This window comes from Emydura macquarii, unplaced genomic scaffold (assembly GCF_026122565.2).
Source record: "Emydura macquarii macquarii isolate MOO-44397 ecotype Brisbane River unplaced genomic scaffold, CSIRO-AGI_Emac_v2 contig_3348, whole genome shotgun sequence".
Classification (NCBI taxonomy): Eukaryota; Metazoa; Chordata; order Testudines; family Chelidae; genus Emydura; species Emydura macquarii.
Window position 1 is genome coordinate 6,306,474 of NW_027133485.1, and position 16,023 is coordinate 6,322,496.

At 53.9% G+C, this 16,023-nt stretch overlaps 2 protein-coding genes across 2 annotated transcripts in view; both read right to left on the reverse strand.

Annotated features, from left to right (window-relative positions):
- Positions 1 to 167: 167 nt before the first annotated feature.
- Positions 168 to 7,668, reverse strand: TMEM54 (transmembrane protein 54). The gene is made up of 6 exons (XM_067533675.1): positions 7,430 to 7,668; positions 5,324 to 5,517; positions 3,330 to 3,389; positions 2,231 to 2,419; positions 1,336 to 1,467; positions 168 to 507 (listed from the first exon to the last, which is right to left on the reverse strand). Exons 1-6 carry the CDS (start codon positions 7,440 to 7,442, stop codon positions 415 to 417), a joined length of 681 nt encoding a protein of 226 aa, XP_067389776.1. The 5' UTR covers positions 7,443 to 7,668; the 3' UTR covers positions 168 to 414.
- Positions 7,669 to 11,562: 3,894 nt separating this feature from the next.
- Positions 11,563 to 16,023, reverse strand: part of LOC137143894 (adenylate kinase 2, mitochondrial-like) — a 44,116-nt gene continuing 39,655 nt past the window's right edge. Inside the window, exons 11-15 of the mRNA XM_067533931.1 lie at positions 15,684 to 15,798; positions 14,909 to 15,049; positions 14,341 to 14,548; positions 13,315 to 13,446; positions 11,563 to 12,292 (exon numbers count right to left, since the gene is read on the reverse strand). Of these exons, the coding sequence (XP_067390032.1) occupies positions 11,848 to 12,292; positions 13,315 to 13,446; positions 14,341 to 14,548; positions 14,909 to 15,049; positions 15,684 to 15,798 (1,041 nt within the window). The 3' untranslated portion in view covers positions 11,563 to 11,847. The remainder of the gene's footprint in view (positions 12,293 to 13,314; positions 13,447 to 14,340; positions 14,549 to 14,908; positions 15,050 to 15,683; positions 15,799 to 16,023) is intronic.

Below are 16,023 nucleotides of genomic sequence, written 5' to 3' on the forward strand. Positions count from 1 at the left end.
GTTCTTTTAATATCTTCAGAATAAAGTTTTGTCTCCGTGCAGCTGCTTGTGGGATGATTTCAGAGCTGGGAATGCTGCGAGCGATATTTCCTCTCCCCCAGGCTGTGAGAGGCCAGCTTGCCTCCAGCACCTGCCAGCACCCGCTTCTCTCACCGCAGCCGGCCAGGCGCACCGCAGCCTTGTGACCAGGAGAGAGCCAGGAGTTAAGGCGGAAGGTCAGACAGGTGTAAAGCAGGGTGGAAGATTCCCCTCCCCTCATTACAGCAACGGCGCCGCCTCGGGGAGGGTGCTGGATGGCAGAGCACAGCCAGGGGAGCAGCCGGCAAAGCAAGGACGACATCTCACTGGTTGCAGACACGGCCGGGAGGTTGGCGTACCAGTGCAGGCTTGCAGCGGCGGTGCTGGGGAAGCCGTTCAGAGCCAGACCGTCTCCACCCTGCCCTGCGTCAGTAGGACACGGCCCTCCCTGGCTTCTCGACTCTTGGCTGGGTCAAACTGCAATGAGACCTTGAAACAACAAGGGAAGTTAGTGTGAACCCCTTAAAGCCAGTGCTGGGCCTCAGTGCTAAGACACAGGGCCTATATCACACACCACTGAGTGCGTATCCACCCTGAGACCCAGTCCTTGGCTTCTGCGCAGGGGCGTCGCTGATTACACACCTCAGACAGAAACAGGCGCTAGCCTTGGCCTTTTGATCCTGGTTTCTAAGGGATGTGGGATCCCGAGTTTCCATTCGGGGCCAGCTCTGGGGGCAAGCCAGGCTCCGGCACCCAGGCACAGCCGCTCAAACACAGCAGCGGTGATCGAGGAGACCCTTTGTATCAACGCAGCATCTCTCAAGTAAACAGTGGCTGAAAGCCCTGGGAAGAGGCTCCCCGGAACGCTCTCCTCTGATGGCCAAATCTGGCGAGGAGGGGCTCTGGGATCTATGAACTACACGGGCATCGGCTCCGACCAGGAGCAAGCCGGGCCCGAATCAACAGCCAACAGGCCCCCACCAGCATGGAGAGCTGCAGGATGGGGTAACTGGCATCACAAAGCTATGCCGGCACAGCCGTGCTGCCTGCCACACTGGCCCACGGCTGGGACTGGAGCCAGCCACTTGGTGCCAGATCCCGCGCTCTCACAGCTGGCCCTAGGGGCAGCACCGCGTGAGCTGAGAACCTGCCACCTTCATGTCCTCTGCAAATCCCACCGAGCAGAACCAAAACCAGGGATTCAGAGAAAGGGAGCAGCCACAAAGAACAATGTGAATCCTGTTCCAAAGCCCTTAGCGTGGGGAATACCCAGGGCTTCAGAGCTGGGGTGGGGAAACCAGCCATGCCGGGGGTCACCTTTTTCTTGCGGATCCTCCGATACAGTCTCAGGTTGAGGAGGGCGAGGGTGAGCAGGAAGCACCTGATGCTGAAGATTATCTCTACCGTGTCGAGAACCAGGGACATGGTCCAGAGGGACAGCGTGGAGCTCTGCAGAGAGGAGCGGGTCAGGAGATCTCTTGGGGCCTGAGCCAGACACACCAAAGCCAAGGGGAGCTGTTCTACTGACCTCTGTGGGGCCACACCTTCCCAAAGGCCTGATCCAAAAACAACTGGGGCCAACTCCCAGCCCTGCCACTGACACACCGTGCAACCTCAAGCAGGGTCATTTCTCCATCTCTAAAGCAAGGATGATACTTCCTATATCCCAGGCCTGCTGGGGTGTTTAACACACGAGTGTCTAAAGCCTTGAGCCCCCCAATGGCAGGTGCTAGGAGAAGGACGAAGTGGTGCTGGTACGTGCGGCAGGAGGGTCACAGAGTTAAGGCCAGAAGGGATCAGATCACCTCGTCTGACCTGTGCAGCACAGGCCGGTCATGTCACCCACAGCCCCCTATATTAAGCCCAGAGACTTTAACATTTCAGTCCTCAGGAGACAGACCTGCATGCTGCAGGGAGGGACTGAGAGAGGCCACAGCGCGCCCTATGCTCCAGGCCCCTGCTATGGGAGGGAAAGGATTAGGTAAGACACCCAGTAAGTGAACCAGGCTCCACGCCGCAGAGGAAGGCAAAAAATCCCTGAAGCCCCGCCTGCCGGCTCCCCAAGGCTCCAGCTCAGCAGGGTCTTACAGCAGCAGCTTCCACCCTTGCTGAGTGGGAGCCAGGGACATTACTAGACACGGTTACGCTGGCGCGGGAGCTCCCGGAGCGCTTCCCTCTCTCCCGGGCCTCTCAGCCACTCCCGGGCACTTACATAGACGCGGGTGGGGTCGAAGGGGCACTCATGGGAGATCTGGATCAGCTCCACATTGGCGAAGGTGCATGGGGCCAGCAGGGCATGCCCTTTGTTGGCGAAGGTGAGGATAATGGAGACCGCCAGCCCCACGGAGCAGAAGAGCGAGAGCAGGGTGCTGCTTATGCTGAGGGAGAAGACGACCCACTTCTGCGACGAGTCAGAGAGAGAGCGAGCTGGTTACAGCCGGGGGTAGGGGACGCAGGCCCACGATGTGTGCATACATGGTGTAGCCACCCCTGCAGGCTGTCTGCATCACCTCCCCCTGCTGGTCCTTCACGCAGCCTCCAGGGCCCCCCAAGGGAATTCAGTCACCAGGGGAGCATGTGGTCTGAGCACGGGCCTAGGAGCACCCTGCCACTGACTCTCGGTGGGGTACGGACCAAGACATCCCGTATTCACTGCCTGGTGTCCCACTACAGCCCTCCCCCTCAGAGCTAGAGAGCGCTGTCCCCGGTAGATTTCATGCAGCTGCCCTTAATTTCCTTGAAGGGTGGGTGAGTCCCCTTGGAGACAGACTCAGCCCCTGCCTCAGTTTCCCCAAAAGGAGAATCATGAGATTAAGCTAAAAGTTTGCTACTAATTCGGCTTCCTCCCCCCCTCAGCCCATTCTTGGGGTAGGCAAGGAGCTCCCCCTCCCTTCTCCACCACCCCTCGACATAGGTGCTACTTTCCCCTGAAGTTTCCTGGGCTTTGAGACTCACGTGGAGACATTCAGCTTTGTGTGCGTCACCTGAGACTAACTGGGGCCGCACGGTGCAGCGGGCCCTGGCTGGGTGCAGCGAGGAGCTCCTCAGAGCTGCAGCCTAAACGGGCAAGTTTCCAGAACGCATTTCCAGGCTCAGAAGCCGTTCCCTCTAACGTGCCAGAGGGGACCCTTGCAAGCAGCTGAGAGTATCAGAGAACCGGGCGGCGCTCTGCCCCAGACAGACCCTGCCAGAATGAAATACGAGAGACGGGCCCGTTCCCTGCCCGAGCACTGAATCTGATGGGGGCCTGCTCCTGAAGGATGCCAGGACTTTGGGTGGGGCCCTAGGGGGAGTTAGGGAATCGTCCTTACCAGGGCCTTTTGGGCAAGGTACCTGGACAGCACAATCGCAGCTATGCCACAGGAGATGGTCTGCAAAGAAAGCACAGGCAGCAATGGGAGGAGATGCCCTGCCGAGCCGCTCCGGTTAGAAATAATTGGTACTGAAAACCCTAGCGCCTGGGGGCTGCCCTCTCCTATAGCTGCACCCTTATAGCCTCCCCTATAGAACTCCACGGACAGCCATTCACTCCAACACGGTGCCAACTTCCAGGGCCAGTCGGGACCATTTAAATGCTGGTGTTATTCAAACCAAACGAGCCATTGTTTAATCCCTGCATTACCACCAGCAGCGTCAGTGGAGCTGCTCCAGGGATGAGTTTGAGCCCGTAGGAAGCAGAGAGCTCGACAGGCACCAGTAACGTCTTCAGGAGGGAGGGCTCAGACACAGGCTGCGGTGAGCCAGGCCCAGCTGAAGGGGGAAATTGCAGCAGCCTAGCCTCAGGGAGCTACGCCCCCTCCCTCCTTGCGGAGTAAGGCACAGCATTGACTGCTCTGCAAGCGTCTGACGGGTTAACAATGAACCTGACTGGTGCCGGTTTGACAGCTTAGGAGAGAACATTCCCGTTGCACTAGACACCTGGGAAATCCGTGTTTTGACGGGTATGTTGTTTTCTAGGCCTGGTTTGTAGTTTGGCCACGTGCTTGATGTTTGCCAGCGTTTGAAACGTCCGGGGCCCTGCCAGTCCTCACTACTGGGGCAAGCAACAGGAGCTTTCCCGACGGTTACTGGACCGGCGCTCCCGGGTTCTATGGAGCTTTGCTTCACCCAGTTCCTAACAGCAGCTGGATGGTCTCTGGCCCAGGCCGCTGCCTGACGGGGAGCCTCGGGCAGAGACGTATCAAGCTGTATCATTCACATGAGAACCTGCGCAGCAGACCCTCCGTTCCTCGCTGCCACTAAAGTACGTATCTGGCCCCCATTACTGCAGTATCGGAGCACCTCATAATCCTCCGTGTCATTCTCCTCCCAGCCCCCCAGCTCCCCCCACCGGTGAGGGGGGGGGCAGTGCTATTATCTTCATGGGACAGAGGGGAAACCGAGGCACAGGGTGACTAATTGACTAGCTCGTGTCTGCGGCCAAGCCAGGAACTGAACCTGGGTCTCCCAAATCCCCTGCCCCCTGGGGGAGCCTCTCCTTTGCCCTCGGCTGCAGAGACAAACAGCAACAGCGCCACACACCGCGCTGTATTATGGTCCCCAGCTAGATCTGGGGCCCATCGTACCAGGCGCTGCACAGACAGTCCCTGCCCCAAAGAACTGCCATGTAGCCTAGCACCTGCCTAGTATCAGGCTTTGGGGGTCAGCCTGGGGACCAGACTGCTCTTGCTCGCATCAGGGCTGAATCTGGCCATCAAGTGTTGGGGGAGTTCTGTCCCAGCTCCAGCATCCACAGGAGGCATAAGAGTGAGGAGATACAGAGGGGCCCATGGGGGCTGCAGAGAGGGAAGAGATGGCAGCTCTCAGGCCTGGACTCAGGAGGAGGAGGGATTGTTTCCCTGCTTAAAGAAATTTTGATGCCAGGTTTTGTTTTCTTAAGCGACAGCAAGAAATGGCAGGTGAGGGGCTGGGGATCTCCAGCCATGCAGCTCCCAGGCACAGCTGTGCCAAGCATTTCACGCAAACTGCTTTCCCCGGCCAGCCCGAGTAAGTAACTCATTTAGCTCTGCTGCCGCTTTCCTTCAGGGGGCCGCGTTCCCCTCACAGAGCAGCTTCAATGTTAAGGGGGGCCCTGTCTTCGCAAGCACACTCCACCCATCCCCAGCGGGCCAGCACGTCAGCCTGCCTTTACTGCAGCACACGCCTGCAGACTGGAAAGAGCCTGGCATTTCCCTCCAGCTTTTATCTAACACGGCCCCTCCCAGACCCTAAATCAATCCCCTCCCTTCTCACGAGCCTCCTCTACCCCCATTGTCTGCACACACGCATCCCCCACCCCAGCCCCGCACAGCCAGGGGAGCCGCACCAGGATCGCAGACGTCACCGAGATGATGTTGGAGATGGCGTACTGCAGGGAGATGGCGTCCTGCGGGTTCGCCACATAGCGCAGCACGGTCCCCTGGACAAGGGCTCCGGAGATGAAGCTGAGGTGACCGATCACAATCAGGATGAGCCCCGTCTTCATCAGCAGCTTCTGGTAGCAGCTGGGATCGAGGGAGTCTGAGCAGGAGAGAAGGGAGGGGCTCAGGCCGCTGCATCTCTAGTTCTGGTCCATGCATCACCAAGGTGGTTACGGGGCAGCGCAGAACAAACACAGCCATGCAGATCCCTGCCCCAAGGAGCTTCCAGCCCCGCTGACTGTGCTGTGCGGGGCGGAGATGGGGGGGGGGGTGGAGGAAGGCAAAGGCACTGAGCAGCACTGACGCTGCTGTAACGCCCTCTAGAAACCACCTCCGGCCTCCTGACCAGGACTCTGGGGCAGCCAAAGAAGAGATTGTCCCAGGGAATTGGCCCAGTGGGTAGCTGGGCAGCAGGAACAGGATCCGCCCCAGTGCCACACCCGCTGGGCGAGTCTCAGGGCTGGGATGTGAGCACACAACAGCTACACGCGCCTGGGTGAGCGGTGCAGTGTTCTCATACAAGGGAATGGTTCAGACAGGGCACGGGAACAGAAGAGCAGAGGGACGGGGCGGGCAGCGGGGAGCAGCACCGTGGGGTGGCGGCTGGCACTGACTGAAGAGAGGAAGGCTGGGAAGGGAAGAGAGCAGGGTGTGTGGGGCTCAGGGCATTCCAGTCCCAGAGCACAGAGCGGCTGCGCTATCTCGAGAGGCTTCTAGGAGGGCAGAGAAGCAATGAGGCAGTGGACAGGGTGGGAGCTGGGGAGACACGTGGAGCTGTACTTGGGCTAAACCTCACGCCACCTCTGGGTTCCTTAGCTAGGAGGGCGTGGGAGCCCTGGCTGTGCGGCCTCTTCCAGGCTCCTTTCCCAGCAGGGCGTGCTGCCGCAGCACTGGCTATTGCAGACTCATAGTCCAGTCCCAGCCGCAGGAAGCCTGGCTGTCGGGGGAGTTCGGTTACTCCTGCTCCACTCGGGGAGGAATGGAATGAATAGCAGGGAGCAGCGCTGGCCAGATCAGGCCCTCCCCTAGGCCAGGACCAGAGATCAACAGCTTCTGACAGGTGGGTGTAGGGCCGTGGAGCACAGATACCAGGGAAGTGACAAGGAAGTTCTGTAATCAGAAGCTTCCCAGAAAACAAACAGATTTCTTTAAAGATTAATCACATGTTAAACATCAAGTACCAGGAGATCGTCTCTGCCCCACCCACCGAAGGAGGGTGTGTGTGGGCTTCCAGGCCCTCTGCACACGGATTTATAGCTCTTTGAAACAAACAGATTTATCATGTGATTGTAGCAACTCGCCATGATCACAGGAACTAGTCCTAGGGGCAGGGTTTTCTTACTTCTATTCCATGCCTGCCCCTGTTCCAGACACGGGCTAGCACCCAAAGCCTTTTCAGATAGCACAGCCTGCTGCTCCAGTGCGGACAGGAGCTCTGCTTTCTGGAGGTGATGTTATCTAGCTTCTCTACTCCCACCATGGAGAATTTGGGTGACTGTTTCTATTCCCAGCTGTGTCGGGCACTGGATGACCTTGGGCAAGTCACTTTGCCCATTCCGTGCCTCAGTTTCCCCTTTGGTCGACTGAGAAGGATGCTGCCCAAGCTCACGCTTGCCGGAGAAGCAAGAAGTGCTACATTATGGCCTCTCATGACCAGCTCCCAGGAATGCCGCCACTCCACCAGAGTACTGCAGACACACAGGTAACACCCTGTTTCACCACCTCTGGGATCAGGATAAGATCTGGGCTTTGTCTCAGGCTAGAACGTCCCACGGCCTCATCTCTCCAGTCACCTCTGCAACCCCACAGATCATTTCCCGCCCTCCAGCTTTATCTGGGGCTCCTCATTTCCAAGCTCCTCTTTGTTTAGCTCTTACAGGAAGGCCTTTGAGAAAGGAAAAAAAAAATCACCCCCGTCTCCAATGCACCACCGCCCTTCAGTCTGACCCCGGAGCTCATCCATCCCTACCTCCCTCTTTCACTTTGGGGGAGCGAAAGTGGAAGCAACTCACCCAGTCGACACATCTTGGCAGCTCTCAGATCAGGCCATTGCTGCTTCAAAGAGGGCCCATGTTAAGGAGTCTCTGCTTTCATCCCCAGGGAGCAGGCACAGGCAGGCAGAGTTCCTGGCACTCCCAGTCCCTGCCCCTACCTGCGCGCTCTTCCATGCACCGAGTCCCTGAAGCAGCTGCACTTACCCTCCTAGCTCCTACCACCCCTTCTCCCACAAGTCTGCTGCGACTATTTTAAAATCTGCTCTTCCTGTTTGACTAGCTCCCTGGATCGCAGAGAACAAAGGGCTAAACTCCACCTTCCCCAGCAAAGGTGATTCATGGCTCAAACCCCACCCACCACGTCCACAACTCCCATCTGCAGGCTGCGGTGATCTAGGTACCTAGGCCTCTCCCATGCAGACGGGAGCTCACTCACTCAAACCTGGCAGGTCCCCCCATGCTTCCCTTGGGCTCCTGTGTGCCACGTTCCTTGGCGCCCCGCCTGAAGGGGCAGTGTACAGTGCAACTGAGCTGCCCCCCAGCATGGAGAGTTTTAACAGAAACCCCAACAGGGTGGGGTTTTATACCCCACACGCTCCAAACCCTATCCCAGGGGTGGTGATTCTATCCACGTGTCTATAGCCCCATGGCATCCGAGGGCCTGTCACAGCAACCCTGCCCCCTACCCCTCCGCTGACTTGCGCCCAGGCTTCTCCCCAAAGAGCGGCTTCGCTGAGGATCCAATCACTAATTCTGCAGGGAGTGCTGGCTCTGAGGCTGCCCCCTCCGTGTTACAGCTCGAATCATGCTAGCAACTGCCACGTTTGAAGACAACCATTGCTAGGAGGGCTCTACCCTAGTTTCCCTGACTTTTATGAGCAAAGCTGGGTCTCACTCCTCCCCGGGGACCCATAACTGTGCTCTCAAGACATCCTTCTGGGTCCCGATCACAGAAAACCTGCCAGAGCTGAACGAGCACTAACCACACCCGGTCCCACCGTAAATTGCACCAGGAGCGCACTTCCCCGTCACACAGGGCTGCTGCTTGGAGTCAGGGCTAGGTACTATTAGCACGTCTCAAACCACGATGCAGACGTAGCCTTTCGTGGAGGAAAGCTGGGAGTTCCTTTCTCAGCTGGGTGAGAAGCCTGGCTGACTGCACGGTACATGGTCACAGCCCCACACTGCGAGGCAGGCAGGCTCCTGTGATGTGTCCAGACATTTTAAATCACTCGCTCGCTCAAGTAGTTTTGCTGTTAACATGTCTGGGGCTCTCTTCCTCCCTCCACCCCTGCAGGTGATTAGAACAGCACCCAACAATTTCAGCTCTCTGGAAAGCTTGCACACACAATGCACAGCAGAAGCTTCCTACTCCAAAGGTTTACAGTTTCCGCAGTCTCTCGGTACTCAGAGGTTACAGTGGTGGGTGCGTCAGAGAGATCCAGCACTGGAGCTCACTGGAGCTCACAGGGAGAAGAAATCAGACATCAAGTCTCCAAATGTAGACTATGCATGAAATCTTAGCCCTGTTTAAATCAACGACAAAACTCTCGTTGGCTTAATGGGACCAGGATTTTATCCTGGGCATCTCCAGACCTTCGAAACCCAGCCAGGCTGCGAACGAAAGAACTCAGGAGGCAGCCGACTCCTTACTGAAGTGGCATACCCTATTTAAGGACGTATTTCGGCACAAGGCAGGTGCCACCATGGAGCCAGACAGACGGCGTCAATAATTCACCTATCCACTCGGAGCTCTGTGCCCACCTCTTGTCCCACTCAATCATTAGACATCGCCCCATCATTGCGTTACGACAGCCTCCCTGCCACTCCAGTGCAGCTGACGCTCAGTGCCTGCCATGCGCTCTTTCCTCCATCTGGGAGGTCTGGTGACTACTTACCTTGCATTGTGTCCTGTACACTGCTCTGTTCAGTTTCTCCTTACCAGGGGCACTTGAGTTGCCCAACAAAGACCTCCCTGCTAGGCAACGGCTCTGCACTGTAAAGGTGACAGAATTGGATACAGTGAAGGAGATGTGCATTGAGCTGAAGGACAGCAGAGTCCTACAGTGACAGGAGCAGAACCCTTTCCAACAGCCATCGCTTCTGTGCGGAAGATGTCCAAGCTGCACCCAGTCCTGCTGTCAGCTGGAAGCGGCTGGGTACACCTTGCTTCCAGGAATGAAAGACTCCTGATTGAAGTGGTCCTCTCCCACGGCTTTTCTTCACTAGCAATTGGCAAAGTCCCGCAAACGAGGCCACACCTCCTAGTGCAATCCGTGCCCCCAAACATTTCCCACCATGTGCAGTCTCAATTCTGTGCTGTTGTTGTGCAGTTGTATTCCTCTTGACGTTCTTGCTGCTGCCTTACTCAGTTCCTAGCTCTGTGACTGCAGGTTTCACATGGCTTCCCCCGAGCCCAGGTATCTACTTCCATGGAGTGAGAAATGTTGCAGTCGCAGCCTGGGAAGCAAGGCTATATCACCCCATGCAGCCTTAATTCGATTCAAGATCTGCCCACTACTTGATAATCCAGGGACTCCCCACCCAGCTTCTAAGCATCGGCCCCTCTAACGCTGCTATCTGCTCTTACTCACGGTGGTTGCCACCACCTCTGTATCTCTCCAGTCGTGGCCGCCACGCCACATTCAACAATCCTCCTAACTAGGAGCGACGCTCTCAACGAAGATGACGAAAACAAGCTGCTTAGAACATCAGCGACAACGACGAACAGCTGACTGAGTTGCGGCTAAATGAGGATATGAAAAAGTTTCTTCAGCTGAGCAGAGCATCTGCACATCCCATCATGTTTTCTACATTGCTTGCATAAGGTTTTATAATCCTCACTCCATCTTAAAGGTGTGGGCTGGGCTAGTATTCCCTTTCAGCTATTGCTGTTGGCAGTCACTACTGCAATTGCCAGCACTCCCTGGCTGGGGGCGCTGGAGTATTATATATTTGCTTCACCCCACCCCTTTTCTCCTCCAACTCAGCTGTCACCGGGCACACTGATAACATGAGTCAAACCCAGAGCTGCAATTTCATTCCTCAGGAAAATCCTGGTCTCTGGGTCCAGCCCTGTTTCTTGATCGGGCAGCTGCTCAACCTGGGGGCAGGGGAAAAAAAAAATCAGGAAATATTCCTGTTAAATTGTATCACATTGATTGACTAATAGGCCCCATGAGCACCAGCTGGATTTTAGAGCACAGACAGTGAAGTGCTGGGTGGATGCTGCAGTCTCCATGTTGTCCCATCCAAAGTAACACCACAGAAACTTTACGTTACCCTTCCAGAAGTCCACATCCATCAGTCCTTGCTCTCCACTCACTGGGAGGGGAAAGCAGGTCCATTCTCCGTGTCAGTAGCAAAGCATCTTTGCTCACAGCAAAGCTCAGCCAAGAGAGCATTCGGCTAGTCCCACTCCAGCCTCCTTTCCCTAAATGACCACTTGGATTTACAAAATGCAGTGAACAGTGGCTGCCCGGCTGGATGAGGAAGGGAATTGAGGAGATGGTAGTTTAGAGGGGCCGTAAGCGCAAAGCTGTGCTAGAACGCTGCACCAATAGCAGGCAAGCTCCTCAAAGCAGGACAGGAAGTTGCAGGGATCATCACTGCTTTGTCACTATACACCACGTAATTGTTCTGCGTCTCATTTCGATTCCTCCGCAGCATACGAGAGACGCTCACCTTCAAATGGCTCCTTCTGTCCAGTGCAGCCCTATTTGCCACTCCAGAAAGCGTAGGTCGGGAGTAACCTCCATGGACACAGTAGTTCATTAGGATACGGTGAAGAGCGCGCTGGCTCAGAAGTCTCATCTAGAATTAGGCCAAAGTAGCAATTCCAGAAGTCCGACTGTGACCTCTAGAGGGCAGATAATACACACCAACCTTCCCCCCACACGGCACCCTAGCTAGATTCCCCAATGACATTAGTTGAAGTGACACATGGGACGGAGAACAGGCCTCCCCCTGCCACAACCCAGGAACATTTGTAACCATCGTCACACCTCTTTGTTTGTACAGAAGCCTGCAGCTACTGTGGCAATTCCACCAGCAGCCCCAACAGTGGAGCAGAGAAACAGGTGCAGAGTCACTGAGCACAGGGATTTCACCTCTTTAGATCTCTGACCAGGAAGAACTGGATGCGAGTCGAATTACAACAGAAATCTTTATTAAAACACAGTCCTTTAGTAGGATGTTTGCAGACAGAGTATACGCACACACATACATATGTACACTCAGCCACCTCTCAGCGCGCTTGAACCAATAAATTAAAAACAAGAGGGCTGGGAATTTTTTTTTTTTTTTTATCTTGTAAGAAATGGCATCCAGGGTCAGACCAGGGAAGTTGGCCAGAGAATCAGAACAGAAGCCAACAAAGGACACAACCCCCCAAAAGATGCAGTGACAGTAAGCGTACTTCTCAGGAGGAGGCAACTTTATACTCTGCCTTCAATGCACTCCAGTTTAGAGGTTATTTCCTCTGGCCTGTGCCCTTCTTCTCGGGCACACTGGCTCAGATGGGCACTTGGGCTCTCAGCACCTCTGGCTTTTGGGGTCTGTGGGCAGGCTACAGTCTGAGGGTGGGGGGAATCACATTCATCCGAGGTAATATCCGGCACGTCATCTGACTGGCTATCAGAGCTCTCCAGGTCGCTCCGTATGCTCTCAGGCTGCGCCAGGGTGATGTCCCAGGTTTTGCTGGCAATGCAGTCCTTCTGCTCACAGCTTTGGTGTTTGCATGTCTGCTCCTGCTCCTCCTCCTCGTTTTCTACCATCTGGGTGTGGACGTGGAGAGAGTCCTCCGTGCTACTGCCACTAACTAGTTGGTAGTGACTAGGTTTGGCCTCTATATCGACTTGGATCTCCATGTTATTGCACTCTCTGCAGAAAAAAAACACCACTTTGGTCAGTTAGTTACCAGCTACAGCAGTCATCTCGGTTATTAATTAGCACATTACCTTGAGTGCTTTTTCAACAGAAAATTTCACTACTGAGGCAAGTTACAGGGGTGCCATTTACCACAGCACGCTATCTGACAGAACAGGAAATGCCTCAATAATTTACACCCATAAGTTGATCCCCCATTTTGTAATTAGGGAAACTGAGGCAGTCTGATTTTGTGGCACGGCCAAGAATAGCCCAAGAACCGAGGGAACATAGTTTGCTTCCAACAGTCCCAAGCCTTCATTCTGTGCAAGACTAAACCAAGGAAATGTTCCCTAGAGTTATCGTTTAGCTAGTGAGACCTTGCTAGAAGAAATATGTTGTAACTTCAGTAAAGATGTGATACACCAACAACTCCAGACAGGAGAGGATTGCTTAGCAAGGAAGGAACGTGACCAACTGGTTTGATAAGTTACTGTACAATGACACATAATCCTAAAAGTACTCAGCCAGTCTCTGGAATCCACGCATGTTTAATGAGTTTCCACATGTACGTGTCCCATTGTTTCCAATTACCAACCCTTAATCATGCCCTATAGCGGAAGGAACTACTGAAGCTACCCGGAGAGGCGGTGCAGTTATGAACACTATGCACAGCACAATCATTCCCTTCACAGAGCTCCAACAGAGACAGGTATGGACAACCACAGGTGCTGCGTTGCTAGAAAAAAGGAATCTCTGCTGAGTTTGTAGGATAGAAGAACTGAAATGAGTGAGCTGTCCCAAGGAGCTCAACACAGGTTTTGCTAGTGGTGGTGAATGATACGGAACTACAAATATAGTTGGAAAGGAAGGTGGAGAGAGAATGCTTCTCTAGCTAAATAAGGCTTGTGAGAGTCCGCATACACTTTCCACCATTAAGATCAAAGCTCCAGCATGCACACACTCCATAGCCCTCAAACCCCACCACCATCACACCCCATCTTACCCACACTCCTGTGCATTGGCAGTGTACATACCTGTCCTGGGGGTTGTATGAACTGATGATAGAACCAGCCATAGCCCGAGTGCTGGCGTTGTCACTAATTGCTCCGAGACTGACAGAGTCCTTGGGAAAAATCTCCTTCTGTACATCGGCTTGCACTTCCAGCCTGGTAAGAGAAACATTCAGAGTCATCAACACAGCCAGGGACCACAGAAAGCCTAGCTCATTTCTTAAAACTACAGGAACAATAATCATTTAGCAAATGGGAGCTGGGGGGACAGGCTGCCTTCTATGCTAACCCAGGTCTGCACCAAGACGTTTAAACCAGATGAATATTTAAAGTTAGCTTCATTTGTGGCTCCATTTGGCTGAGTCCTTTCCTCAGTCTGTTTTCCATATCAGGTTTAGGTCGTGTTCGTGCCCATGACTCATGCAGTTCCTGTGCAAGGCATGTTTCCAGATCCAACACACAGCTATGATTATGTTCTAGGCTATAATTTCGATGCATGACTCCACTTACATAGCCAGAATGATTCAGAGGCAGGTTCAGAGGAAAACTGCGGTGTAACCTTGTAACTAGAGACAGGACCTCCCATTCACTAGGTGCTATTAGGGAATAACAGATGTTTGAAGCGCTAGGCTAGGTTAGCAAGATGATTCCAAGAGCCTTATATGGCAAACTAGCATACCTCTGATGCACTTCCATCTCTGCTCCTCCTCAAATAAACCCCAAACCCTATCTCCTGCCATCAAGGAGCTAGAGAGGCTGAGGGGAAAGCTAACCAAACCAAACCAGATTGTGCTGTGGCTGCTATTTACTTGGTGATCTTGCAATGGGAACGGCTGGGGCACAGCTGTATGTAGTTCATTGGGATTGATTCTACCATAGGTCAAGAGGTTTAAAAAGTGATACCAAGATTAGATCCCAAGTATCAGTGGTGCCACTCACTACCCAAAACAGATCCCTGGTGAGTTAACAAACCTCACCATTTCTCATTACAGAGCAGGCTTTGTGACCCTTCAGCCCCTTTGCTGCCATGACCTGAGTCAGTTCAGTTACCTGCTGTACTTTCCCTTTCTACCCGAGAGGACTCCACCGCTCAGGGTACCACCGGAAAGGGCAGCAAAGCTGGCTGTCTCACTGTAGTTGCCCTGCATGACACTGAGCCCATCGGTGGGGCTTCCACTGGTGCTCAGCACACTGGTTAGTCCCTCGATGCTGCTCTCACCAATACTAGGGTTCTTCAGGGCTCGCCAAGCATCTGCCACTGAGATAGAGAAAAGCCATAGATTGAACATGTAAAGAAACTGACAGTGGCATCCTGTTAGGGGCCAAGGTTACACGTTAGACAGCAACACTTTCAATACTGATTTCAGAGGGCTGGGGATCTCCCAGGGAAAGGCACTATGGTACTTCCCATCCAAGGTTTGCGTTAGAGTGCAGGATGGACTCCAAAAGGTTAGCTTTGAAACAGTGGCACAGAAGTGAATGCTAAAAATCTTGACATATGGCAAAGGGCTCATTATGCATCCCAATCAACCCAAAGGGACAGTTCCACAGTGAGGCCGTGCTTGTTTCCTCCCAACCCTTCAGACTACACAACAGACAGTAAATGGTACTTTGTTACCTGTAATGGGTCCATCATCTTCGTCAAATTCTATTTTCACTCCCTTCCCATTGGCTGTACTGACTCCACAGCCACCTCCTCGGCACAGAGAAATTGGCACAACACCATAGACATAGGCCAGCATGATGGGGACTCCAATACCTGGAACAGAGAACACAGGGGTCAAGAGGAGTATCAGATGACAGTGAAACTGAGGCATGCTGGATAGGCAGCATGAACTCTCTGGGGGCAGGGACCACCTGTTTGTGGTGGTCACACACACAGCCTAGCGCAATGGGGTCATGGTCCACGACGGGGTTCCTAAGTGTTACCGTAATGCAAACCACAGCTGTGACCATCATACTATAACACAAGGGAACCCACCTCTAGCACAGAGTTACATTATAACACCTAGAAAACCAGCAGTGGAACCACCCGTCTTGGGTTGGGGCTAAAGAACAAGTTGACTCCATGAGGGTTGCAGTGGCAGCTTGCCTGCATGTCAGCCTTGCACCAAAAACAGCTTCGACAGAATTGTGGGTACTAACACTACAGGGAGCATGGTACACAGTGCTCAGTCTTGATCCACAGACACCAGGACCTGCAGCCTCTGCAGGCAGTATGTTAGATGAGTGGGGAAGCACCCAAGAGGGATATTATAAGGAGATTGTGGGGCTGCCCTTTGGCCACTCCTGCCCAATATGTATCTGACACTGGCCTAGTAGAGAACTGCCAAATGAGGAGCTGAGCTATGAATACTGACCGACCACAAGGACAATGGGCCTTGTTTACTTACCAACACTGACAGCAGCAATGACTGGGGATGCAATGACAGACAAGGTAACCCCACCGGTGATGGCCAAGTTCCTCTTATGCTTAGAGGTCTTCTTTCCCTCATAACGGCTGTGGATCTGAAGGGAGCAGAACCACCATGTGAGGAAACAGACAGCCTGGACAATGAACATCCACTAGCATGAGAAACTAATATGCTCATGACCTTACATACCAGTCACACAACCCTTAAAATTACTCATAATAGCCACTGATGGAGGATAGGTCCATCAATGGCTATTAGTCAAGATGGCCAGTCATGCAATCCCATGCTCTGGGTTTCCCTAAGCCTCTGACTGCCAGAT